At 39.8% G+C, this 27,405-nt stretch overlaps 5 protein-coding genes across 5 annotated transcripts; 4 read left to right on the top strand and 1 right to left on the bottom strand.

Moving 5' to 3' along the window:
• Positions 1–5,759: 5,759 nt before the first annotated feature.
• LOC112188163 (auxin-binding protein ABP19a) lies at positions 5,760–6,712 on the top strand. Its single transcript, XM_024327220.1, has one exon. It carries the CDS (start codon positions 5,819–5,821, stop codon positions 6,446–6,448), a length of 630 nt encoding a protein of 209 aa, XP_024182988.1. The 5' UTR covers positions 5,760–5,818; the 3' UTR covers positions 6,449–6,712.
• Positions 6,713–14,190: 7,478 nt separating this feature from the next.
• LOC112189171 (auxin-binding protein ABP19a) lies at positions 14,191–15,109 on the top strand. Its single transcript, XM_024328440.2, has one exon. The coding sequence runs from the start codon at positions 14,248–14,250 to the stop codon at positions 14,875–14,877; it is 630 nt and encodes a 209-aa protein (XP_024184208.1). The 5' UTR covers positions 14,191–14,247; the 3' UTR covers positions 14,878–15,109.
• A 1,698-nt stretch (positions 15,110–16,807) lies between these two features.
• Positions 16,808–17,678, top strand: LOC112187523 (auxin-binding protein ABP19a). Its single transcript, XM_024326362.2, has one exon. The coding sequence runs from the start codon at positions 16,873–16,875 to the stop codon at positions 17,509–17,511; it is 639 nt and encodes a 212-aa protein (XP_024182130.1). The 5' UTR covers positions 16,808–16,872; the 3' UTR covers positions 17,512–17,678.
• Positions 17,679–19,112: 1,434 nt separating this feature from the next.
• On the top strand, positions 19,113–20,124 carry LOC112190992 (auxin-binding protein ABP19a). The gene has a single exon (XM_024330514.2). It carries the CDS (start codon positions 19,219–19,221, stop codon positions 19,846–19,848), a length of 630 nt encoding a protein of 209 aa, XP_024186282.1. The 5' UTR covers positions 19,113–19,218; the 3' UTR covers positions 19,849–20,124.
• Positions 20,125–21,502: 1,378 nt separating this feature from the next.
• LOC112183584 (auxin-binding protein ABP19a) lies at positions 21,503–22,962 on the bottom strand. The gene is made up of 2 exons (XM_024321956.2): positions 22,630–22,962; positions 21,503–22,147 (listed from the first exon to the last, which is right to left on the bottom strand). The coding sequence occupies exons 1-2, from the start codon at positions 22,960–22,962 to the stop codon at positions 21,503–21,505; spliced, it is 978 nt and encodes a 325-aa protein (XP_024177724.1).
• Positions 22,963–27,405: the final 4,443 nt, after the last annotated feature.

Below are 27,405 nucleotides of genomic sequence, written 5' to 3' on the forward strand. Positions count from 1 at the left end.
TTTTCAAAGGTAATGGAGATGTTTGAAATTGAAATCTGAAGTTCAAATGCATATATTATTGAAATATCAAGAAAGTACAACTAGAACCAAGATTCATGAAAAGGAAATGGTAGTCACTTCTCATGCGATTTTTACATAAGCATGAAATATAAAAAGCAAGGTAAGACATGAATAGCCTCGAAAGCTTCAAGACTAAGGAGCGCTGTCGGGACCGCATGGTATGGGAGGAAAGAGTGATCTAACTCAAGCGGAGGATGACACTTCCTCATCCTCACCAGACGCGCTCGAGGCCGGCGACGGGACATCTCCCAGCTGCATGCCGCAAATGGGAGAATAACCCATAGGGTCAAACCCATAAAAACGGGTGAACTCATCAGGGCCTACGTAGCGCCTTTTGTCTTCTTCAGTCAGAGCTTGATTCCACCTGAGTCAGAAGTATTTGGCTGACACGCGCTTCATCTGAGCAGCACCTTTGTGGAACTCCTCGTCTTTGCTTTGAGTTACTAAGGCCAGGTCATTCTTCAGCTTCGTTATCTCGCGGTTCTTGTCCTCAAGAACGGATGCCAATTCCACCATTGTCCTCATCTGGTCATCGAGCTTTTTCTCTTTAAACTCAAGTTTACGAGTTGCCTCGACGAGTTTCTGTTGTTGTTTGGTATGCAAAGTGTCAATGCCGCGTAGGAGGTGATGAGACGCTAAGAGAGCCTACACAAGAGAAAAGGGAAAAAGGAAGAATTAGTTAAAGGAAGCAAAGATTCTAAAAAGAAGGGAAAGGTAAAGGTACTCACATCAAGCTGAGAGGTACAAACGTCATCGTACAGCGCCATAGGGCTCTTGGGAGGACCTCCTAATTTAGGATGTGACGAGACAAAGGCGCTAGCCACCGCTGATGCCGCCAAACCATTGGAAGAAAGGGACTCCCCAGTTAAGATATAGGTGTCGTCTCGTTTCTTAAATATAAGCTCCAAAGCTTTGGGTGGCAGCGGCGGAGGCATGAAAACGGGTAAATCATCTTGAGACAAAGTGACTCTCTGAGAGGTAGAGTCAGCGGTCTCACTCAGGACAAGTCGTTGGGGAAGTAAGCCCCCTCGTGAAGGAGAGGGTGGCGGGGCACCACGAGACGAATCGATAGAGGGAATATGCGAGGAATGTGAGGGGCCCTCGCTATCAAGAGCATTTTCAGCCTTCCGCTTCCTCAATTTCCGAGGAGGGGGGATTATTTGAGGTAACTCCCTTACGACTTGGGAATGCATTCTCTCCACTGCATCATCGCCATTGAACACCTCATCCCTTTCCTCTGACCCTTCGTCCGCGTCGTCCTCCCCAACAACCACGACCCAGAACCAGGGATGACTGTTTTGAATGTGTCCTTAATAGCAAGATATTCTGCGAACAGAGGTTCGCAACGGTCTGATAGGTAAAAATGGCTCTCCATGCAGGCCACCTGGAGCGCTAGCATTTTCCCTAAAAGAGACTGATTCACGTGCGTTCGGTAGCGGCCAAGCAAAGCCGAAGGACGATTAGACACCATGTCAAGTAAATTCTCGAGGGTCTTGAACTGAGAGGGATACCATCCCCGCCCAACAAGACGAGTATCCAGCCAGTGCATGCGACTAGGGGGAAGGTCGAACTTTGCTTGAGAAATCTTATAAGCTAGAAAATGACAAGTCAAATTCAATTAACAGTTGGGAGGAACATTCGATCATAATATAGTGTAATCAAGATGCATGATACATAGCGAGGTCATCCGCGAAGGCCTTTGGAGGAAGTAAGTCCAGCTCAGGAGATCGCCAATCACCAGACATCATCAAAGCCCTAGATTTCCAATCATTGTCACGAGAGGAAATCCCTGCGAACACCTTCATCTTCGGAAAAGGTGTGAAATTGAAATACCAAAAATACTTGCTTAGCTTGGCGCAATTGTATAGATATAGGAAATCAGACAATCCCAGGGAAACTTCCCACTTCAGACCCATGATAAAAAAGGCAGATAACATGAGGTAGCAGTTCGGATTAAGTTGAAACGGATGCAGACCAAGCACAGCCCACATGAGCTGAAAGACGGGGTGAATACGGAACCTGACATAACGCAAGTGCTCAGGAGACAAGATCAAGACATCATCAGGAATATTCCTACCCGTGTAGATATCCGCGTCTGCGGGAACAGTTGAAAGTTTGACTGACTTCGGGATAGAATACGCTTCACTGCATTTCTCCAGAATTGAATGCGTCGGTTGCCAAGGCATAGGCTCACCACTTGACTCCGACCTCCCTTTCTGAGGTAAATTCGCATCGGTAAATTTGATGCGAGCCATGGGAAAAAAAGGTGGAGCTAAAGAAAACAAAAACGGAATTCAGGTAAAAGCAATAGTAACCATATAAAAGTGGGACTGAAGTGGAAATTAAAACCAAGGCTCACGTGCGACAAAAGAAGTAGCCTTGGGTTAATTACGATTCAACAGCTATCCCACAACAGAGGCTGGTATTAGGAAATACATGTTGGAAAAAAGACAAAAGAGGTAGCAACTTACAAACAGGTAGTTTTGGAGTATGGTTTTAACCGGAGTTCAGAGCATGGGCCCAAAATGCAGAAACTGGAGGTGGATGATTAGAGGGTCAGCAACTAAAAAAAAAAACAGAAAACAAAAAGTGGAAAGAGTTGTACCAAGGCTGCGATGCGCCGCACGCAGACGAGGCCTGCGCTTGGGGTTAGAGTTTCCGAATGCGAGGCAGAAGGACCAGACTGGTCCAACCAAGGCTCAAGTGGCCGGCGAACGCCACCAGGACTTGTCGGCAAGTCGGCAGCAAGGTGGAAGGCGCTACGTCGTTTGGGGTTGAGCGGGGGCCGAGAGTTGAACGCGGTGGGGCTGAACGAGGACGGAAACTGAGTAGGATTGCAGGTGGCCGGATCGGAGTCGTGCTATCTCCGGTATGGTCGGGCGGTGGTGGTGAAGAGTTGGTCAGGCTCGAAGGCTTTTTATGGGGGAAACACGCCAAAAATTGCGGAATAATCAAGGATGAATGCAGAGAATCTCGCCTGCGGTGATAGCCCAGAAAATCCTGCTATAATTGGGCCGGAATCGCGCCAGATCGAGCCCAGGATAGGTCGTGGCAATGTCGGGCATGAAATCGGGTTGAACCCGTGTCCGGGTCGAGGAAAGCTCGGGTCCGGGTGGGACTGAGCGGTATCCGGGTCGAACCTGACCCGCGTAAAAAAAAAAAACAAAAATCCAGCTTGGGCCCTGGGCAGTATTGGTCCGGATTTGAGATGGGCCTCGGTGGTTTGGATCTCAATTGAGCTTTGAAGACATTTTCTTAAAACTTCTCCTAAAGGGTGTCCAGAGGAAAATCTAGGGTGTTCATAGGGAGAATTCGAAGAAAAGCCATGAAGGAGAACTCTGGAAATTTTCTCTTGGGATAGATTCCCAAAGAGAAAATTTGGGGGCATTGTGGGGGTGGTCAATTAATTTGACCATGCAAACAAGGCAATTAAAGAAAAGTAACGGCAGCAGTAAGTGCGACAGTTAAGGTAGCTGTAAATGTGACGGTTAATGCGCCATTTAGTGTGGCCATCATGGCAGCCAATAAGTGACAGTTATTACTGGAGTAAGTGCGGACTTAATGGCAACTTGCCATCCAAGTTATCGGTATCTTTCCATGCAAGTTTACTTGCAGCCCAAGTTGTAAGTCTCCTATAAAAGGAAAGCAGAACCTCCAGGTATGGCATGGAACTCTACTTGAGACTTCTATACTTGACTCAGAAAAATAACTGACTTAGGCATCAGAGGGTCTTTTGCAGGTACCCCCTCCTCCTCTCTCACACAGATGACAAAGAGGAGACTCCGCTTCTTCGTTAAAACCAAGAAGCGGAGAGAGATTATGGAGAGGAGCTACGGAGGGAGGTTACATAGGAAGATTACGTAGGGAGATTACATAGAGAAGTGATAGAGCGGAGAGAGATTACGGAGAGAAGCTACGAAGGTAGGTTACGGAGGGAGCTCGCGTAGGGACGCTACGGAGGGAGCTCGCGTAGGGAGGTTACAGAGGGAGCTTGCATAGGGAGGTTACGGAGGGAGCTCGCATAGGGAGGTTACGGAGGGAGCTCGCATAGGGAGGTTAGGGAGGGAGCTCGCATTAATTGTTGGAGGCTACGGTGAGAGGTTACGGAGTGGAGAAGAATCGTGGAGCGGAGACAAGTTACAAAGCCAAAAGGAGTCTTCGCTTCGTCAACATAAAGTCAACGATGAATAGAAACCTCTCGATTATCCCCAGTTCAGCTTCCGCTCCAGTCCGCATTAATTGTTGGGTCAAACTCCTCTACGAAATTTTTCACCTCCAACAGCGACAGTATATTTACAATATATTAATGTAGCAAGCTAGCCCTCCCCTGTTTTGATTGTCTTCACACCAAGCTCAATCTCAACGAGAGAAAAATGAAATCACTAAAATGACATTCAGACAGAACATTTTAATACGTGAAAGTACTAGATTTTTTGTTTAATGTTCGAATAATGTACATATGCCAACAACACTAATAATGGTACTACATTTAAAAAGTTCGTTTTTATTAGACTTAAATTCAGATGCTATTTTGATAAATCCCAAAAAAGAAAACTAATGCTACTTCTCCGGAGATGATGAAGCAATATTATATTTTAAAGGGTAAAGACAATAACATAGAAAATGAAAATATTCAGAAAAGAATAAAATAAATTCACGCAAAAACGAAGGAGAACACAATTTTTTATTGTGATGCACCGAAGAGAAAGAAAAAGAAATGGGCGTTCCAAAATCCAAACTACGTAGCCCAATTTCACAACCCGTACCTGCAAATGCAGTAGGCAGAGGCCCAACATAAATAAAGACCAAGAAAAAACGACGGTAAAATCAACACTCAGAAAGGGGAAAACGACTACAAAATCAGACCAATAAACTCTTGCAGGATGATAAAACCTTATCCTAGCTAGTAGCCTAGCAGCTGATCGCTACCTTATCCAGAAAGTTGCTATACACCACACACAAGAACTAGTGGGGAAACCTAACTAAAACATTAATTCCTACTCTCACTTTTGCACTTTACAAGAATTTCTTACATTAATTGTAACAGAAAGAAAATCTTCTCACGAGATTCATTCGTCTCCGACCCAATTCTCAGTAGAATGATGCATATCAGTTAAAGGATGGATTTACAGTAGCTTTGTAAGTGAAATGTAGTATACCTCAAGCAATCATTGTTTTAAAAATCCACTGCTCATAGATGAAGCATTAGTGCATCGACTCATTGTACAAGAATCTTACTGCTGTTAAGATATACAAAGAGACAGAATGAGAGATTACTTTTCAGATCCCAATAATGAATTCCAAATTCCCTTCAAGAAGGGGGATTTCTATTATCCACACAATTCCGATTTGCTTGGCACCCTTTTAGCTGTCAAAGTGTCTTCTTATGTCCCAGGAAGTATCCTTCCCACTAGCTCAATAGCCTCAAAGGACCACAATGACTGATGCACCATTCTCAGCCTCACTTGTAAGATGATCTTGCAGCTGGTGCAAAAATTTCAAAAACAAAAAGAGGCTTCTTGTTCTTAGTTGACGAAACGATCGTGCTCACATGATTCACAGCTAGAAATAATGTCGTTTCTCTTGTCCAATAGTACTGTTAACATAACCAAACATGTGAATCTTACACGAGCATATTCGGAAGAAGTGATTTCAATGGCTCAAAATATCCACATTATCCCACTATATATGATCGCGGTATCCTTGCCAAGAAATACACCTAAACATAGACTAAAACCAACACTTGGACTAAGTGAAGATGATTTTCCCTATCTTTTTCACATTTGTTCTCCTCCTTTCCATTTCCGATGCTGCAGTGCAGGACTTCTGTGTTGCAGACTACAAGGCTCCAGAAGGCCCTGCAGGCTACTCCTGCAAGAAGGCTGCAAAAGTTACCGTAGATGACTTTGTATTCTCTGGCCTAGGTGTTGCTGGTAACACCACAAACATTATCAAAGCTGCAGTCACCCCAGCATTTGCTGCTCAATTTCCTGGTGTTAACGGCCTTGGCATTTCGCTGGCTCGTCTAGACCTGGCTCCTGGTGGAGTTATCCCATTTCACACACACCCTGGAGCTTCAGAAGTCTTGATTGTTACGCAAGGAACCATAATTGCCGGGTTCATTTCATCAGCTAACACAGTTTATCTGAAAACCCTTAAGACGGGTGATCTTATGGTGTTCCCTCAAGGGTTATTGCACTTTCAAGTGAATGGAGGTGGTACTCCAGCAATTGCCTTCCCTAGCTTCAGTAGTCCAAGCCCCGGTCTGCAGATTCTGGACTTTGCACTTTTCAAAAACGATTTGCCTACATCATTGGTAGCAATGACTACTTTCCTCGATGTTGCTCAGATCAAGAAACTTAAGGGTGTTCTAGGTGGTACTAATTAATTTAGGTTGTGTTGAGAACTTGAGATATGTACCAGTGTGTAATTCATTTCCTTTTGTTTCTTTTTGTGATTGAGAAGGCCTCTAAGTGTAGGATTATTCAGGTCAGTAGTGGTTTCTGCTCTGCACTAAATTTATGTATGCTTGTGTAAGTCTTATCGTGTGCTCCAGTTATTGGACCGGTGCATGAGGCAACAATTATGTTGAAGGAAAATGCCACATTTGCATGTTAGTTAACCTGAAATCTCAAATTTCATGTTCTACGTATCTGGTATATCTATATAAGCTATTCTTTTTTTAATTTTTTCATCTATAAAAGCTATTAAATATGTGGAGTGAAAAATACAGAAAACCTTATTGTCCGGCTAGCTAGGTATACCCATTGATACAAACATATATACTGCATTGTATATATTAATTGTACGGCAATGTTTGGTAAATTTACTATATATATATAAAGCGGTAAATTATATATACAGTAAATTTTGGAATCTAAAATGAGGCATCAAAATCAAGAGACAGACCAAAGACACTTGACGAACATATATTAGAAACTTGCTTACAAGTAGCTTTCATATGCACATTAGCTTATATTAGGAGGTCGTTTAGGGTGCCTTGAATGTATGTCATACTTTTTTCTCTTTTTTTCAATAAATTAATTTAGTGAAAACCTATTAAATTGGTTAACAGGTTACCCACTTAAATGTTGACATGTGTCATTTTTAAAAATAAAATTTACTATATTAACAACACATTCTTTCTTGATATGTAATATTGTTCAGAAAAAAATAATAAATAATGTCAAAATAATAAATTACATCTAGTAGAACTAAAATTAAGAATTTAAGACTCATGACCACACTTATTGTGGTTATTGTAATTGAGTGGTCAAAGATGTAAATATCATAGTTGGACAACTTATATCAAATAGATAACATTGATTATCAAATGGAGAACCTCCTTACAATATTGAGTACTTACATATCTTTTGCTCTAATATTAATTTTACCATGTTCACAACACAAATGTTGTCAGAATTGTAAAATGGTTGATAATCTTGTAAATGATATAGTTTTTGAAGTAATTACTACAAATAGAACAAAAGTTACAACTTTTATATCAATTGTTGTGGGTTGCGATAAAATGTGTAGTCATTGAAGTAATCATTTCATTAATTATATTTATAATAAAATAATAGGACTAGGGTTTGCTCCAAACAATCGGACTGCATCTCGGTTACTGAGATTCTCTTCTCGTCTGGCGGCGCTACCATGCCTATTTGGACTGCTGCTGGACGGGTACTTGAATGCTAATGCCCTGGTGGTTTCATGAGTGAGTAGTTCGACTCACGGTTTTGCCGGAATGGGTGAAGGTAGAGTCCAGGCGGCTTTTCTGACTTGGAGTCGGATTTACAGAGACCGTGGGTGTTTCGTCAAGGACTTCCAGGATCAGCGGCAGCGTCTTCGTCACGGGATTTTCAGAATTAGGGGTGACGGTGGCTATGGCGGTTTCTGGGCAGATCGTTTTGTGGAGGTGCAGCTTTGGTGGTTCTGAGCAGATTGTTGCGGTGGCGTGGCTATGAAGGGTCTGGGCGGATCGTGGTGTGTTAACATAAAGTAATAAAAAATTTATAGCCTTCTTACCAAATATACTGCTATTGTACATGTGTCCAAAGCTATATAAGCCTACTGCTTGTAACCTTTTACTTTGTTCGATCCATACAACAGCATAGCCTCACTATTTTCCTCTGCTTCTTTCTTCTTCTTCAAGCTTTTCTTCTTCAAGCTTTCATGGCATTAAGAGCCAGGTTCGATCAGGATCTACTTTGTTTTCCGGCGACCTAATATTACATTTCCCAGTATTCTATTCTACTTATTGAGTACTTTTTCATCTGCAATTTAGCTGGGTAATTTCTTTCACTCTGTTCATTTAGATCTGGAAATTTTGACATCACATTGTTGAAGATTTATTCTAGTTTACTGGTGTATTATTTCTCTAAAGCTATGTCACTATATTTGCTACTTGATATCTCTGGAAAGTTTGTTACCATGATGATGATGAAGTTAACAAACCAGATCTGATGGAAATTGCTGATGTTCATGCTCGATACTGATAATTACTGATACTTAGTTTATGATTTCTGCTACTCAAGTGGACTAAGTTTATTATTGCTGCTCTAGTTAATTTGGAGCTCTCTATGTTACTACTGCAAATTTGATTAAATTCTCTTGCATTGAAGCCTTGGTTTCACATGTTAAGCAGTTGTTCATCAATTTTTTTGTTCATAAAATTGCTAAATCTGGAAATTATAGTCTCAAACCCTAAATCCTGCAATCGAAGCTCGGTTTTGTGCTGTGATACTAATTGAATTCTCGATATATCCTATTGTGAGAAATTTTTCAACAAAACCTTAGAATTCAAGATGTTCAGACTATCATCAAGGACACCGATCAAGGTTTCAACTTGCTCTTCATGGAAATCAGAATTATGGCTTGATTGAAGACTGTAACCTTCTTGAAATTTTGGGATAATTCTCTTTGATTCTGTATTTGGGGTTTGTTGGATCAATTGGTTTTCAATGAAGATAATAATGAGAAATCTCTTCTTCTGTGGTTGACAAAGGATGAAGTTTGCTGATATTTGATTCTTGGGACACATTTGATTTTTGGAATAGCTAAAGACTGGTGCTTCACAGAGAGCAGAGTTTGCGAGCATCATAACCTTCACATAAGGATGTTTTTCGCTGCCCATAGTTCTTTGCATGATGGAAAGCCTTTCTGAGTACAGTGTCATCATCCTTTCTTTCCAAAAAAAAAAAGACTGATCATTGCTTGCTAGCAGAGATCTCTTCAATTATTATTTGAAGTTTGCTGCCTCTCATTGATCTTGTCTTAATCACTTGAAGGAGAAACATTGGTACTTTTGTTACCCTTTAGTCATGAATAGCAACAATCAACCACTCATCTATATGCTTTCAAGCATTTACAACTTACTGCCCGTGAAACTGGATGATAGCAATTACCTTATATGGTTATTTCAAATGCAAAATATGCTCAAAAGTCTTGGTTTAAAGGGATATATTAATGGTTCATGTTCTTGTCCGCCTCAATTCTTGGTATCTGATGATGGGATAAATGCTGGAGTTACAAGGGAGTTTCAAGAATGGGAAAAGAATGATAAAGCATTGATGACTCTTATCTCTGCCACTTTATCTAGTGAAGCATTATCATTTGTGGTTGGAAGCCATAATTCATGTGAAGTTTGGAAAAATTTGAGAGTGAGATATGGTGTCTCTTCTAGATCAGCCGCTATGCAACTCCAAACAAACCTGTATGCAATTCAGAAAGGTAATGACACAATAGACAAGTATTTTCAGCGTATCAAGGACATTACTGATCAATTAGCTTTTGTTGGCATTCATATTCCCAATGAAGAGATTATTATCATTGCTGTCAATGGTCTTCCCTCTGAGTACATGACTATCAAAATCGTGATCAAAGCTCAGATCACAACTATGTCAATGAACAGATTGCATTCTCTACTATGGATCAATCTCTAAAGTCTACGCAGGTTCCTTGCTCAACAACTATTGTTACAGGGAATGATGATCAATCTAAAAAGCCTATGCAGGTTCCTCACTCAACAGAAATTGTTACAGGGAATGATTATTGTCACAATAAAAATGATGCAATGCCCATACAGGTTCCTTACACAGTTGCAATGGTTCCTACATACTTGGCTTCTGGTATAACACAACAACATGGTGGTCCTCAATCACAAGTCAATACTGGACTTGCTACCTCTAATCGTGAAGTGCAGTATAGTAAGAGGTTCTTTCAACCCAACAATGGCTTTCATTCTGAGCTTCTTAATGGTTTACCTCAAAGGGGTGGACAGAGAGATAAGTTCAATCTAGGTGGTGGCAGGTACTCTCATAGAAGATCTCCGGGTTTTTATACCTATGGTAACTTTGGTATTTTTGCTCCTTATCAGTATCATCATAACTATGCATACAGGAATTCAAATACTGGTTATGTGAAATCTAGAGGATTTATTAATCGGCATGGAAACTTACACAATTTTATCATTAATGGTGGATTTCAACGCAACAACAGTACTCTTGAGAATGCTAGAAATGGTTGCAGTGGTCAATTAGGACAAGCTGGTGGATTTTGCGACTTCAATAACAGATTCACTCAAAGTGTTTCATCTTCTTGTGAAGTTTGCCAAATATGCTCACAACTTGGACATCTCGCTAAAAGTTGTCCCCAAAGGTCTGCTCATAGGCAAGTTGTTGCAATTGGCTTTTCTTTACAATGTCAAATTTGCTTTAAGAGGGGTCACAGTGCAGCAGAATGTTTCCACAGGCATCACTATGTTTTTCAACCCCAAATTTCAGCAAAACATCAGTCTATGACTACTTACTCCTCTCAACCCAAGTCATTATCCATTGCTGCTCAACCAAGTCCTTGGACGTCCATGCCACTCATTCCTCCTGGTTGAAGCATCTGGTCACAAAAATCTCTGTCCTTCGCATCATCCTTACTCTTTGCAGCAGCTTGATGCTCCAAATCTCCCATCAAGCTGAGGAGGGGTGTTAACAGAAATTAGTAAAAAATTTATAGCCTTCTTACCAAATATACTGCTATTGTACACGTGTCCAAAGCTATATAAGCGTACTGCTTGTAACCTTTTACTCTGTTCGATCTATACAACAGCATAGCCTCGCTATTTTCCTCTGCTTCTTTCTTCTTCTTCAAGCTTTCATGGTGGTGGCGTGGCTTAGTGGTTCTAGGCGATTTCGTGCGGGTGGACGCGGCGGTGGGGTTCTGGATGGTGGTGGTCGGCGGCACTGGTGGGCTGGTGCTACTGTTTTGGGCTTTGGTCAGCCTTCTACGATGGGCCTTGAGCTGGGCTCCCTCTATCTTGAAGCTGCCCTCTCGGGCTTTTAATTTGGGCTGGGGTGCTTAGCCCTAGGGCCATCTCTATTTGTTTAGTTTAATCTAAATCAAATAAAATCCTTGTATTTAGGAAGCTAAACACTCAAGTGCACCTTATGTATCTCTAGCGCCTCTGGAGTAGTACCAAAGGAGGATCTCCGCTATATCTTCGTACAAGAGATGTCTAATGAGTAAGTCTATTTCTATGTATCATTGTGGGTACTACCACTATCTTCTTGTCTGTCTATAGATGGCAGCGGAAGGATATGTAATGATCTATTCTGGCCTGAGATGAATATATTGACACCCGCCTTTGGGTTTGGGTTTGATTCAAAAAAAAAAAATCATTTCATTAATTATAAAAACATAAAGATTACCATTATGACAACAAATTTGTTGTCACACTTGCTAAATTGTCCACAAACTAGTACATTAGTTTAGGTGGAGTAATTACTACAAATAGAACAAAAATGACCCTTTTTACATTAATTGCCATGGATTGTGGTAAAATGCATGCTCATTGTAGTAATCATTTCATTAATGTTAAAAACATAAAGATTTACCACTCTAACAACAAATTTGTTGTCATACTTGTTAAATTGTCCATGAACTAGTAAATAGGTTGTAGGTGGAGTAATTACTACAATTAGAACAAAAATTATCATTTTTACATCAATTATTGTATTTTGTGGTAAATTGCATTGACTAAAGTAATTACAATTTCGACGATAGAAATTATACACTATATTACTTAAATTACGCAAGGGAGAACTTCATTACACTAATGAGAACATACGTGCTTTTAGTCAAAATATAATGGTCTACCTATATGATAACACATTGTGATAACATTTGTAAATTGGTTCAAAAAACAATAATAACAAGTTGTACGTGAAGTGCAGTTACTATATCTAAAACAAAAATTATCTATTTTTTACATTATTGTGGTTGTCGTAAAATGCATGTAAAAAGAATTATATTTGGTTAAGGAAACTAATAGGCCTCGTTTGGTTCATGGAATTGAGGGCTTGGGAAAGGAAAGTTATTCATTTCCTATGTTGGTGTGCATAAGGAAATGAATACTTTTCCTTCGAGAAGGAAAAATATGGGAGAAAGTGAATCCTCTCATACTCCAAATGATTCATTTTTTCTTCCACTTTTCCTGCATTAATTGTATAGTATAAGTACAATTATATCCTTGTTAAAAATTATTATTGACAATTTTATTTAAAAAGTTTATGAGATTTTGTAATTATATATGAGGATAAAAATGGACTATTAGTATGATTTTGTTTCCTTTCCTTACACAAACCAAACGCTAGAATGGAAACAAACATGCATTTTCTTCTTACTTTCCCAATGTTTCCAAATAGCGAAAATGAAAGTTAGTGGGAAGTTCATTTTCCTTTCCCATCCGATTTTCTAAAGACCTGATTTTCTTTCCGCTAACCAAATGAGGCCCTAATGCCATAATTAATTAGTAATAAAGACTATTTAATTAATATAATTCTGTGAGCCTAGATTAGAAGTCTTTTGTTTTTAATAAGGAAAAAACGTAATTGTCAATATTGTAATTATTAATTGATAATAAAACATTAATTGGCCAAAGATAAAATAATTAGTAATAAATACTATTTAACTAATAGTAATTGGCTAATGACTAAACAAGTTACCAAATTTTAAATATTTTGGACCATTAGATATATTACTAATCAAATTGTCCAAAATATTTAACAAAATGGGTGTATGGCAAACACCAGGGTACCAAAGATATTTCCTATATTAGTATCAATATTGCTTCACAGAGAGAAAAAAAAAAAAAAAAACCTGCATACATAACAATCATTTAATACAAAAAATACTAATGGTTTTCACTAAACGTAGCCAATTTGCTTTGCACTAATTAATGGTACCACCAGTGGATTATACTACATTTACTAATTCATTGCACTAGAAATACTAACGAATTTCACTAAAAGTACCATTACATTGTACATTTGTACTAGCTAAAAGTAGCAATGCTAGACGCATGTATAATATAGACTACAGTGGCTCATATCCTGCAAGGAATGTTGGTGTCATCTTCTAATAACAATCGTATACGGTTAAAGTTACAGAGAGACAGAATTTAGGAAGAGTCTTTACCATCCAATCTTGAAATCCAAAAACCCTAAAAGACGGGGAATTTCTGATATCCACAGAATTCCCATCTTCTGGCACCGTACCTTTTAGCTGTCAAAATGTCTTCTTATGCCACATGAATATCTTTCCTCATGTTCTCAAGAACCACCAATCTGATTTACCATTTTCGTACCTCAAATGTTAAAACACAACCTTCAATACTCAACATCGATACGCAAGTTAGCAACAAATAAAATAAACCTGTTACTCATGAGAAAACAGTGCAGCTCCATGCTGATAAAAGCTCATGGTCTTTACAAATGGTAATAAGCTGGCACAATAGAAAACTGGTACATGTATACTTCCCCAACTGGGGGTTTCTTGGAACATCATACTCATGATGAAGCTTCAATCAATTACAAATTTCATGACAGTAATAAACATATCTTTTCTAGCATTTACTGCATTTTCTGAAACAGAAAGAGGCTTCTTGTTGTTATATGAGGTGAATATCATAGTCACATGCATATCATAGCTCGATCTGTCTATTCCAACAACATATACGATCGAGATGCTATACATGTGAATCCTTCATGGGCATATTCCAAAGTCCAAACAACCAATTGCAATGGCTCAAGGTATTATCACTATCCCACTATATATATGATCCCAATTTCCCTATCAAGAAATCAAAACCAGAGTCCACCAAAATATAGCACACACTTATTGCACTAAGTGAGAATGATTTTCCCTATCTTCTTCACATTTTTTTTCCTCCTCTCCTCATCCCATGCTTCTGTGCAAGACTTCTGTGTCGCAGACTTGACAGCTCCAGAAGGCCCTGCAGGCTACTCCTGCAAGAAGCCTGCAAAAGTTACCGTAGATGACTTTGTGTTCTCTGGCCTAGGCATTGCTGGTAACACCACCAATATCATCAAAGCTGCAGTCACACCTGCTTTTGCTGCTCAATTTCCTGGTGTCAATGGCCTCGGCATTTCGCTGGCTCGTTTAGACTTGGCTGTTGATGGAGTCATCCCATTTCACACGCACCCCGGAGCTTCGGAAGTCCTGATTGTTGTGGAAGGGACAATCTGTGCCGGGTTTGTTTCCTCAGCTAACACAGTTTATCTACAAACTCTTGAGAAGGGTGACAGTATGGTTTTCCCTCAAGGTTTGTTGCACTTCCAAGTCAATGGAGGTGATACTCCAGCCCTTGCCTTTGTTAGCTTCAGTAGTCCTAGCCCCGGTCTGCAGATTCTGGACTTTGCATTATTTAAAAATGACTTACCGACCCCATTGATAGCTCAAACCACATTCCTCGACGTTGCTCAGATAAAGAAACTTAAGGGTGTTCTTGGTGGCACTAATTAATTAAGTTTTCTTGGGAGATACCAATGTGTTATTCATGTCCCTTTGTTTTCTTGTTTTTGTGATTGAGAAGGCCTGTAACTGTAGGATTATTGTTCAGGCCAGTTGCATTTTCTGAATTTCTACTCCAGTTAGTGTTTTTGTATGGTTGGTTGTGCTAGTTTCATTGCAAGTACTGCCGCATTATATGCATGTATCTTAATTAAGATGAGAATGCATGTTTTTTAGATCGAAATTCTTTCTTTCTCAATCTGGTCTGTCTACAGTTGTCTACGCTAGTCATCGTAAAATCATAAGTTCAATGCTAGAAGAAACTTTCAGTTAAGACACAAACAGAATTTGGGAATACTTTTATCCCCTGATTACACTCCAATAACTAATGCAAACAGAGCTGGAAAAATTACTATCCAATAATTTTTACCATCAATTACTTGTCATAAAATTATATTTGATCAAGAAAAACTTACGTCGATCGATCAATATTTCACTCAATTGCCGATAAATTAAAAACTGGAACTTTTGTTACTGCACAATCTTTTTGGTGCAGCTGCCACTGCTTTGTTTATTTCTGTATATATAGCTAATTTATTTACTATCTTGCATGGCACCAAAAATATTAGAGTAAACCTGTAAGATAAAGTAATCTGGGGTTTACATCCAAAAGCAATTGACAATAGATGAAGTGGCCCAAACCTTTATAAATTCATAACTAATGTCCCATTTTTCTCATGTGGATCTATATATTCTCAACAGTAATGACTTCAAAAACCGGAAGGGTAACGTTTCGAATTTGAATAAAGAGGATGGTCAGGGGCTCAGGGCACGTGTATAGCTGGTATATAACTCTACTTTAATTTGGCCACGACGGCTTTTAATAGTTACGAAAATGGTTCACACCCAACAGTGTTCTTTTAATTTGAATAGTTCAGCCACTAAAAGGGAACCTATACTATTTGGTATTAATAGGTCAAATATCTCTAAGCCTTGGAACCAGAGAGATCAACTAGTTGTACTGTTGTACATACCAAATTAACTAAGACTAATATATAAACAAGAAAGAAACAAAAACTAGATGAAGGTCGAGTGCTCGATGTACATATTACCTAGTTAACCAGAACTTTGAGCTAGTCACATTAAATTTGTGATAAACGTAATGATTTTTGTTTGTTGAGCACTTCATGCGTACGTAGAATACAATTCTGACTTTTTATACTTGCAAGAACTAATAATAGTTCAAGTGATTGAATAAACAAGAACACAAAATTAATAACTGAGTCAGCCTTCGAGAAATCAGATAGATTTTCAAAACAAAAAAGGTAACGTAGCCTACAGACAACGTAAATATATACATATATATATATATATATAGGTGTGTGTGTGTAGTACTATCAAAAGCCAAAATGATTAGTTCTAGCCGGCTGGCCGTCTGACATATTGTTAATTGTTAACTAGTTCAACCTTGTTTATCAATTAGCAACGTTGCACTTTTCTTTCATATTCTAAACTCTAAAGTCACGAGGAAACAACATAATGTTAGCTTAATTAATTAATTGGCCCAATAATTTTTTAACAATTTAATAAACAGAATCATTGTCTAACATAGTATCAAAGTCTTATTTGTATGAATCTTGAGTTCGAGTCGTCCAAACTATGTGGCCTGTTTTACAGTTAGCTGCATGTTACTGCATTTTCAAAAACAGAAAGATATAATTAAGCATAAATATCTTAGGTTTTATGTGACAAAAATATAATATATATTCACAATCAGAATCGCAGCCACCAGCCCATAAAAAACAAAGAATCAATCTCTGATCGACTTGTCCACCATTTAAGATTACGTACTCTATCATCGTACATGCACGGAAACATTCCGAAAATCAATTTCGGTGGCTCTAGGTGTTGACTTTAACCTCTATATATATGATCCCTCTCGCTGCATAAATAAACAGATCAAAATATAAGCTACAACAAGCACATACCTATCGCTCAAAGTTGATCATGATGAGGACGTCTTTTCTTATTTTCTTCGTGTTGTCTCTCATTCTCTCTTCCTCCTATGCTGCTGTGCAAGACTTCTGTGTTGCAGACTACACAGCTCCTCAAGGCCCTGCAGGCTACTCTTGCAAAAATCCTGCAAATGTTACGGTGGATGATTTCGTCTACTCTGCCCTAGGAGTTCCTGGTAACACCTCAAATATGATCAAAACCGGAATCACCACCGCATTTTCTTCTCAATTCCCGGGTTTGAATGGCCTTGGCGTTGCATTAGCTCGCGCTGACTTGGCTGTTGGTGGAGTTGTCCCAATGCACACACACCATGGAGCTTCAGAAATTGTACTTATTATTGAAGGAACCATAACCGCCGGGTTCATTTCCTCAGATAACAAAGTTTATCTAAAAACTCTTAAGAAGGGTGACATCATGGTTTTCCCTCAAGGGCTGTTGCACTTCCAAGTGAATGTTGGTGATACTCCAGCTCTTGAGTTTGTTAGCTTCAGCAGTGATAGCCCCGGTCTGCAGATTCTCCATACCGCACTATTTCAAAACAATTTACCTACTGATCTAATCACACGATCCACTTTCCTCGACACTGCTGAGATAAAGAGACTCAAGGCTCTTCTTGGTGGTACTAATTAAGGTTGACGTATATGCACGAAATATGAATTAATTGTTACTAAATAATGTCTCTTATCATGTGTAAGAGTGCTCTGTAATTGTATGCTGCTAATTCATGTGTGAAGCAATCATGTTGAAAGTTGTATCTTATGATCAATAAATGAATTTTATTTTATTTGCGCCTTGTATGTTTTGACTTTTGAATTCCATGCGGACTGGTACACAGTTTCAAGCGACTTACAGTTGTTAGGCTGTTTATCACCAAAACTAGGGTTGTTTTTTTTTACTTAGGAACTCGAGTAAATTTATTAAAAATAAAAATAAAAATAAAAATGAGGGTGCATGAAAACCAAAACTCTCGAACAAAAACAAGATTACAAATAGCCAAATAAAAAGAAATCAGAGCAACATAGGAAATTAAAAGAAAATTCGATCTCAAGAGGTCACAGGAAAAATTAAAAATTAAGCCTCACAGTATGCGTCATATTCTTCAAAGGATAGCGTCCCTGCTAGCTTAATTACTTGAAACTTCTTAGTAGAAGTATCCAATACACTTAACTTCTTCTTGTTGAGAATGTGTATAAATATAACTGCCACTTTGAAAAAATATAACTTTGCTTATGAGTTTATAAGGGTTTGGGTCACTCCATCAATTGTCAATTGGTTTTGGATATGAACCCCAAATTACTTTTTATCATGGTATGTTACCCACGTGTTTGGTTTCAGCGATGGCCACAAGTGCTCACCGTGACCCAATATAACTTGTCCACGTGTATGACTTGAGAAATCGCCACACGTGCGAGGCGTGTTGAGAATGTGTATAAATATAACTTTACTTACGAGTTTATAAGAGTTTGAACCACGTCATCCATTGCCAATTGGTTTTGGATGTGAACCTGTAACTCAATCTCACGTTCTCTTTGACACATGATGAGCTCTCTACAACATGTTCCCCCTCAACCATGTCATGCCAATGTGGAAGAGATAAATTCTCATTCTGATTACCCCCACTAGTTCCAACATTTGTAGGAGCAGGCCCAAGTGCAAGAATCAGACGATCGTCAACCAAGTAAGTAGGCAAGGTATATATCACAACAGCTTGTCTGACTGCATTAGCCACAAGTTGCGCAATAGAAGCAACATGAGCAATAGGCTCTTGGGTAACAGTAACATCAACCTCGTCAGATAGCATTCTCAATATGCAATGAGGAAGTTCTTACCTCATGAGCACTCAAACGAGTCAAAATGTTGCTCCACCTAATGAAGTCAAAACCTGCTCAGGCACCGAAGAGACAATATTAAAATCATTTGAAGGAACATCCAATGGACTAGCACTTGATGATCTCAAAACCTTCTCAAGTACTAAAGAGGCAGCAAAACTGGCTAGTCTTGCTTCCAAATGCAGAAACACACACATACACACACCATATATATGTCACAGAGATACAGATAAGAAGTTGGGAAGACAATATCAAAAAGATGAAATATCATATCATAATAGTTCTACCTAAAAAGCAGTAGGTGAGAAATTGATCTGCACTGCAGGCACTGACTTTCAGTGTATAAAGAACTGACATTTCACCTCGCTAGCTTCAGAATACTACAAATTCTACACGGGCATGAAAACATAGCAAGTACCGATGGCTAAGAAAATTCAAATCATCCCACTATATATATGAATATGATCCCAGCCACATTCTATATGAGGAAACACATTCCAAAGTCCTGATGATTTTGCCTATCTTCTTCATATTTTTTCTCACTTTCTCCTCTTCCTATGCTGCTGTGCAAGACTTCTGCGTCGCAGACTACACAGCTCCTCAAGGTCCTGCAGGCTACTCTTGCAAAAACCCTGCAAATGTCACTGCGGATGATTTCGTCTACTCTGGCCTAGCAGTTGCGGGTAACACCTCAAATTTAAACAAAGTTGGAATCAACCCTGCATTTGCTGGTCAGTTTCCTGGTCTGAATGGCCTTGGCCTTTCACTGGTGCGCGCGGACTTTGAAGTTGGTGGAGTCGGCCCGCTCCATTTACACCATGGAGCTTCAGAACTCATACTTGTTGTTCAAGGAACAATAATTGCAGGGTTCATTGCCACGGATAATACGGTCTATCTAAAAACTCTGAAGCAGGGTGATATAATGCTTCTTCCTCAAGGTTTGCTCCACTTTCAAAAAAATGGAGGTGATACACCAGCCCTTTTATTTGCTAGCTTCAATAGTGAAAACCCGGGTGTGCAGCTTCTGGAGAATGCATTATTTCAAAGCGATTTACCTACTGAGTTGATATCACAGACGACTTCCATCGACACTGCTGAGATTAAGAAACTTAAGGGTCTTTTTGGTGGTACTAATTGATGTAAACTGATCGATATACCAAATATCAGGAATGTGATAACTAAATAATTCGATGTTACTGTATTTTGGATGATTGCTTAGAATTTGTATTGTGTTACTTATTGCTTCAGGCATGCAGGATTTGTATTTACTTGGTGTCACCAAGTTATGGTGTGTTCCCAGGTTTTGGCTTAGTCCCCCTCTCCTTGTATCTCTTTTAACTTCTTTAAATAAATTTTGAGGCGTTAAGGAGGTTCATTGCCTTTCTTAACCTTCTATTCAGCCAAAAAAAAAAAACCTGTCTTTCTTATTGGTTTTACACTTTTACCAACTGCCCCGTAATAAACTTTTATTGGGCACCCACACCTTCTTCCTTGTTAGCTGGATGTAGACCGCTGGAAAATTCAATGAAGTTCATGTACTATTCATACAACAGTAAGCAGTCAAGCTATATGATACAATTTTTTTTCACTCTAATAATCGCATTATGTCCATTGCTCATCAAGCTTTTTCCTACTTATAATTAGATATCAATGATGCACAGTGATAGTAGCATTCAGCAACCCTGATTCCAAAACTTGCACTCTAATCACCTAACTACACCAAATTCGCACAAACCTCAATCATCCAGATCAACTATATATGCCACATACAAAGCTTCAACCCAACTCTCTAAACACAAAAAATTGAGAAATCAAAACAGTAAACCATCGTGTAAGTGTTGAAAATACAAACTTTCCATCATTCCATGGGATGAGGACCTTCGACCAAATCCCTATGCGGCACCAGCAACTCTTCGTCCTCTTGCTAAAAGACTGACAAATTTCAACTCATACCGTCATAACCATGAGCTCTCTCCATCAGCTTCACCACCAGCATGGTTCTGAGCGATTTGAGTGATCGGAGAGGGAAAGCGATAGCGAGAAAGAGGTAGCGGGTGGGGTTCAATATGGGCTGGCCGCAGTTGGCGGAGGCGGAGTCGATCGGTCGGAGCGAAGACGTTGAGTGACGGCGACTAAGAGATGACGGAGTGTGAGGCGAGGTCGAGCACGAGGGACATGAATTTGTAGCCGGAATTGGAGAGGATCTCGGCTGCTTTGGTGATGGTTTGGGCGGAGGAGAAGGAGCGGAGAGAAAAGAAGAAGAAAAAGAAGAAGAGTGAGGTTGAAGAAGAAGCCTTTTTTCTTTGATTTCTTGGAGAGTCTGAGAATCTGAGTCTTACTGAGACGACGGTGTCGTAGACGCGGTTCTCAGGCCGAGGAGGAGAGGTCGAGGTTGCAGAGGCCGACGTCGGTGTCCATGGCGACGACGGAGAAGCCAACGTGGGCGAGACGTCGGCATCATCGGCGACGATTAAGTTGTTGTAGATGTTATCTTTTAGCGAAAAAAATTAAATAAAAGCCAATGTTAAGTGACGAAAAGTCGTCGGCAATACTCATTAAAAAAAGATAAAAAAAAAAAAAAAACTTGCATGTGTTCATAAATAGCTAGAAAATACCCTATACCCCCATTCATAAAGAAATTTGGACCATACAGATTGTAATAGGGTTACAACCATTGAGTTCAGACCTCCATCAATCCATCATAACAAGGAAAAGAAAATTAAGGGACATGGTCGAGACGATAATTAATCCTTAGCGACCTTATTAATTCGATAAGCTCGTGAAGAGATGCCTTAATTAGTGCTACCAAAGACAGCCTTAAGTCTACTTATTTCAGGAATGCCAAGGAAAGTAGTTCTAGCTATCAACTGAGTAGGAAAGTTGCTTTGAAATAGTGCATAGTCCACAATCTGCAGACCTGGCCTTGGACTGCTGTAGCTAGCAAATGCAAGGACTGGCGTAGCATTTCCAACATTCACTTGGAAGTGCAATAACCCTTGAGGGAAAACCATAATATCACCACTGTTAATAGTTTTCAGATAAACTGTGTTGCGATCCGAGGATATGAACCCGGCAACTAGTGTTCCTTGCGCAACAAGTAAGACTTCATTCGCTCCGGGGTGTATATGCAAAGGGACAACACCACCGGCAGCCAAGTCTACACGAGACATTGAAATGCCAAGGCCATTCACACCAGGAAACTCAGCCGCGGACGCAGGGGTGTTTGCAGCTCTGAAAATGTTTGAGGTGTTACCGGCAACGCCTAGGCCGGAGTATACAAAATCATTCACTGTAACAGTTTCAGGCCTTCTGCAGGAGTAGCCTGCAGGTCCAGAAGGAGCTCTGTAGTCTGCAACACAGAAGTCTTGCACAGCAGCATAGGAGGAGGAGAGAATGAGAGAAAACATCAAGATAAAGAAAACCGCCATCTTGATCAGCTGTCTAGCTAAGTTTCGATGTGTGTTGATGAGGAAATTGGGGTCATATATATATAATGGGGATTCACGTTTGTAATAAAGTTAGAAGTACAAGATGGGAGCAACGGTAAATTCCGAGCTCTGATATGCATGTGAACTTGATAGTTTTTACTCAAATAACGCACAAAAGGAGCCTATCTGGTTACTAAAATGCATGAACAGCAAGAAATACAACCTTCCTTTTCACTGCGGTAAGTTGCTAGCATTAAAAATTAGTGGACCATCAGTTAGGCTTACCTACTGTTACGCTAAGATTATATTTGACCTAACATTTACGCGCGTACTACGTAGAGGGTGGTCATGGGTCAGGCTTACCTAATGTACTTCTTGGGTTGTAATTGTAATAGAGAATTGGGGCCTGGGCATTTTTGAAGCTCTCTCGTTAACGTTCAAATTTTGTTTAGTCCCTATATTTTAACTCTGTCTTCATTTCACTCTCTAACATTCTCATTTAAGTCTCTAACATTCTCATTTAATCTGAAAAGTCCGTAATTCCACAATTTTTGTCTGATTGGTACACTCAATCCAATTGCTCCGTTTGTAGGTTGACGTGGCATTAAAGTCAACGCCACATAAGCCTTTCCAATTGCGAAATGTCTATACTGTCCATGCCCACTATTACGGGTGGTTAGGTCGAAGCCTTCACTATCCATTTCTTGATAAGCATCAGATCGAGCCCCAAAAACTGAGTCAGCATCGACCCGCCATGTTGTAGCGACAGTGACCCAGCCCTCTCTCCACCTTCCGGCTACCTCTCGATGTCGGATAGGTGTCATTCGACTCCTCTTGGCGGAGTGAACCGGAGCCAAGAGATTGCCACATCAGCTACTTAATGGAGGCTTTGGATGGAGAATAACGGAATGGACCTATTGGTCCAAAATCAGAGAGTACAAGGAGCCAAGGACTAAATGTGTGCAGTTAGAAGGCCAAGGACTGGATTGATTTTTGGGTAAAAGTTCAAGGGTTCCCCTTGAGTGCCTTAAGGTATCAGTACCTTAAAAATCCGTAATTGCATATGGGCTGTCTATTTTACTGCTAAAATGGACCGACGCGCATTTGCCGGTGCAGATGCGCGTCCACCGCATGTAATCGCATGGTGACCTGATATAGCAAGTTTCAACAATGCGATTTCAAAATTTTGAAATCAAACCTTGAAACCATTCCAAGCTGGGTTTTTTGCGATAGTTCAGTTGTAAATTTATGCTCTTCGATGAGAAATAGTCGGATTTGATTGTGGGTTTCAGTAATGTGGATTTGATGGTGGCATTTCTCAGTTCAACCCATTTAATGTGACAGATTCAAGTTCATCTATGGGTGGTTTCTATGCTGGCAGGCAAAATGGTCAGCTTGGTAACAACAATGCAAGATTCAACAACAATTTTGGTGGCTACAGGAGGAACAACAATTTTAACAATGGCATGAATAGAGGAAATGGGGCTCCATTCAATAATCAATTCAATGGTGGTAATGCAGGATTCAACAACAACTTTTTCAAGCCAAATGGAGGGGGAACTGGTCTCACTTGTCAACTCTGAGGCAAAAATTGGTCATGGTGCCAAAACTTGCAGGACTTTTCCAAATTTTCAGAATTCTCAATAAGGCAATTCACGCATCACTAGCTGTCAATACTGTGGTGAATTTTTAAATATCACACATATTAGTAACTCGAATCTTGGAAGGTTGAAACTGAACAATGTGCTTCTTATTCCTGAACTTACTGCACATTTACTTTCTATATATCAATTATGCAAACAGAACAATTGTTCTGTTTGGTTTGATGAGTTTATGTGTGTCATACAGGACAAGGTGCTGGGAAAGGTGTTGTACAAGGGACTATATCCAATACCTTTTGATCTGCCATTGTATCTTCAAAAACAAAATGGTTCAAGCAGTAGTCAATCCTATCAACAAAATAATTCAACTTATCTTGGTAGTAAGCATTCTTTGTGGCATAAGAGGTTTGGACATCCCTCAAATGAGATAGTTACTAGCATGCTAAATAAGTGCAACATCACAGTCTATGAAGGTTCAATTGTAAATTTACGTTCTTTGATGAGAAATAGCTGGATTTGAGTGTGGGTTTCAGTAGTGTGAATTGACGATATGCGATGTGCGGTGAGTTGAAATTTGATTCTACGCTCCAATAGTAGCAGTATCAAACTTTAACCGATGAGAGCAGAGTGGGCTGATGAAACTGAAGGCCCAGATGAAATTGTAGGCCCAGACCAAGGGTAAGACTCAGATCTCTCATTATATACAGTGCAAAGCCAAAAGAGGATGTGCAATAAGTTTTTCTATGCTGCAATTGCATGTACTCCAATGACATTACATAGACATCATCCATAGTAGTAGTCCAGGATAGACAAGCCGTAGATCTAGTGTATTTGTATTGTAGGCAAGTTTGAGGTGGTGCCTATTACTGTTGGAAAGAAAGTGACTACAACCTTTTTGCGAGCCGCTACGCAAAGAGTAAACCATAGAAGACACCGAGCTAATTCTGGTAATGAACTTCTACGTTCTATATGTGCATCTATTAGCAGGACGTTTATTGTCTTCACGGGGGAGGATGATTAAACGCATGTAAAACTGTGTCAATGTTATAGGATTTCTGATTTTGTGTGAAATGTTATAAAAAACGAAACAAAAGCACGAGTAACATGTGAAGATTTCGCGTAGTAGGCTGCAATGGAGAGGCAGTAGTATATGTTCATTTCTTTGTAGACCGCTAGTACTACTGGCTGGAACAAATGGTCTACCACCGTTTTGAATTGCACTACGTAATCCTTAGACCTTGTCAGTTGATTGGGCTGACGAAACTGTAGGCCCCTACCAAGGGTAAGACTTAAACTCTCATTATATATAGTGCAAACGCAAAAGGGAAAGTGCAATACGTTTTTCCATGCTGCAATTTGCATGTACTCCAATGACATTGCATGCACATCATCCATAGTAGTAGTCCAGGCTAGACAAGCCGTAGATCTCGTATATTTGTTTGTAGGCAAGTTTGAGGTGGTGCCTATTACCATTGGAAAGAAAGTGACTACAACCTTTTTGTGAACTACTATGCAAACTAATTTGACTAGGTTGGTAATTCAAGCGTTTCAACGCGGCAGAGAGTAATTCAAGCATTTGACTGGCCTGCAGTGTTTCTAACCTGGTGTCCGTTGTGAGGTGTAACATCTACATACAAGACCTTGCAATTCTCAATGCTGAGAGGTGATTGATATGTACAGAGAGGAAAATGGAATGGATTAAATCTATTGCTAATTCTTAAAATCTAGGCTTTTAGTCATTCAAATTTAAGAGATGTACTTACCCCTATACATTACGTAATTCTACCTGCAGCATTTGGAGATCAATTGGCTACTGTGGCCTTAGTAGAGGACATGATACCATTTTGACGTGCCATTTTCATCCAAATCTTAAGAAGCAAAAATCAAATGATCTATTGAATGATAAAAGCGTAATGACCTACCTGACACATGCTAGGTGGAACCGCAGTAAAGGACATCAACCCCAACTGACAATGGTCCACCTCCTCCGTTTTTTTTCAAGAGAATGTCAATCCCTAAGCCCCAAACCCTAAACCCTAAACCTCAAATCTCAAACCATAGACTGTAGACAAGATCTCCAAACTCTAAAGCGTAAACATATTAGAGGTACGATGTCTACATAAATGCCAAGGACGTCAACCCCAACTGATAATGGTCCACCTCCTCCATTTTTATCAAGAGAATGTCAATCCCTAAGCCCCAAAGCCCAAGCCCTAAACCCTAAACCCTAAACCCCAAATCTCAAACCGTAGACTGTAAACATGATCTCTAAACTCCAAAGTGTAAACACATTGGAGGTACGATGTCTACATAAATGCCAAGGGATAAACATTTTGTCGGTACTAGCTCTAGTTACATGACCATGTACTGCATCATGTCGGATCGTTAGGTATGCACCAACCAATTACTAACTCAAACTCTTTTCATCCATGTAGAAAAATATACGGTAATTCATTGATCATTCCCAAAGCCATAGCAGTAAGAAGGTTTTCTTGAAATCGGGTGGTTGATGCCTAGTGTCTGGGATGATGTGTTGAACTTTGAGGACACTGTGGGATTTCACTGAACATGCATGTCGGTCCTGCAGCGTTTCTAACCTGGTGTCCGTTGTGAGGTGTAACATCTACATACAAGACCTTGCAATTCGCAATGCCGAGAGGTGATTGATACATACAGAGAGAAAAATGGAATGGATTAATTCTATTGCTAATTCTTAAAATCTAGGCTTTTGGTCATTCGAATTTAAGAGATGTGCTTACCCCCATATATTATGTAATTCTATTTGTGGCAGTTGGAGATCAATTGGCTACTGTGGCCTTGGTAGAGGACATGAAACTATTTTGACGTGCCATTTTCACGCAAAAATCAGATGATCAATTGAAGGATAAAAGTGTAATGACCTACTTGACACATGCTAGGTGGAACCGCAGTAAAGGACGTCAACACCAACTGACAATGGTCCACCTCCTCCATTTTTGTCAAGAGAATGTCAATCCCTAAGCCCTAAACCCCAACACCAAATACCAAACCCTAAACCCCAAACTCCAAAACCCTAAATCTCAAACCGTAGACTGTAGACATGATCTCTAAACTCTAAAGCGTAAACATATTAGTGGTACGATGTCTACATAAATGCCAAGGATGTCAACCCCAACTGACAATGGTCCACCTCCTCCATTTTCGTCAAGAGAATGTCAATCCCTAAGCCCTAAACCCTAAACCCAAAACTCCAAAACCCCAAATCTCAAACCGCAGACTGTAGACATGATCTCTAAACTCCAAAGCGTAAACACATTAGAGGTACGATGTCTATATAAATGCCAAGGGATAAAAATTTTGTCGGTAGTAGCTCTAGTTACATGACCATGTATTGCATCATTTTGGATCGTTAGGTATGCACCAACCAATTGCTAATTCAAACTCTTTTCATCCATGTGGAAAAATATACGGTAATTCATTGATCGTTCCCAAAGCCATAGTAGTATGAAGGTTTTCTTGAAATCGGGTGGTTGATGCCCTAGTGTCTGGGATGAGTGTGTTGAACTTTGAGGACACTGTGGGATTTCATTGAGCATGCATGCTGGTCCTACAGCGCTTCTAACCTGGCTTCCGTTGTGAGATGTAACATCTACATACAAGACCTTGCAATTTGCAATGCTGAGAGGT

The sequence above is a fragment of the Rosa chinensis genome, chromosome 2 (assembly GCF_002994745.2).
Source record: "Rosa chinensis cultivar Old Blush chromosome 2, RchiOBHm-V2, whole genome shotgun sequence".
Lineage (NCBI taxonomy): Eukaryota > Viridiplantae > Streptophyta > Magnoliopsida > Rosales > Rosaceae > Rosa > Rosa chinensis.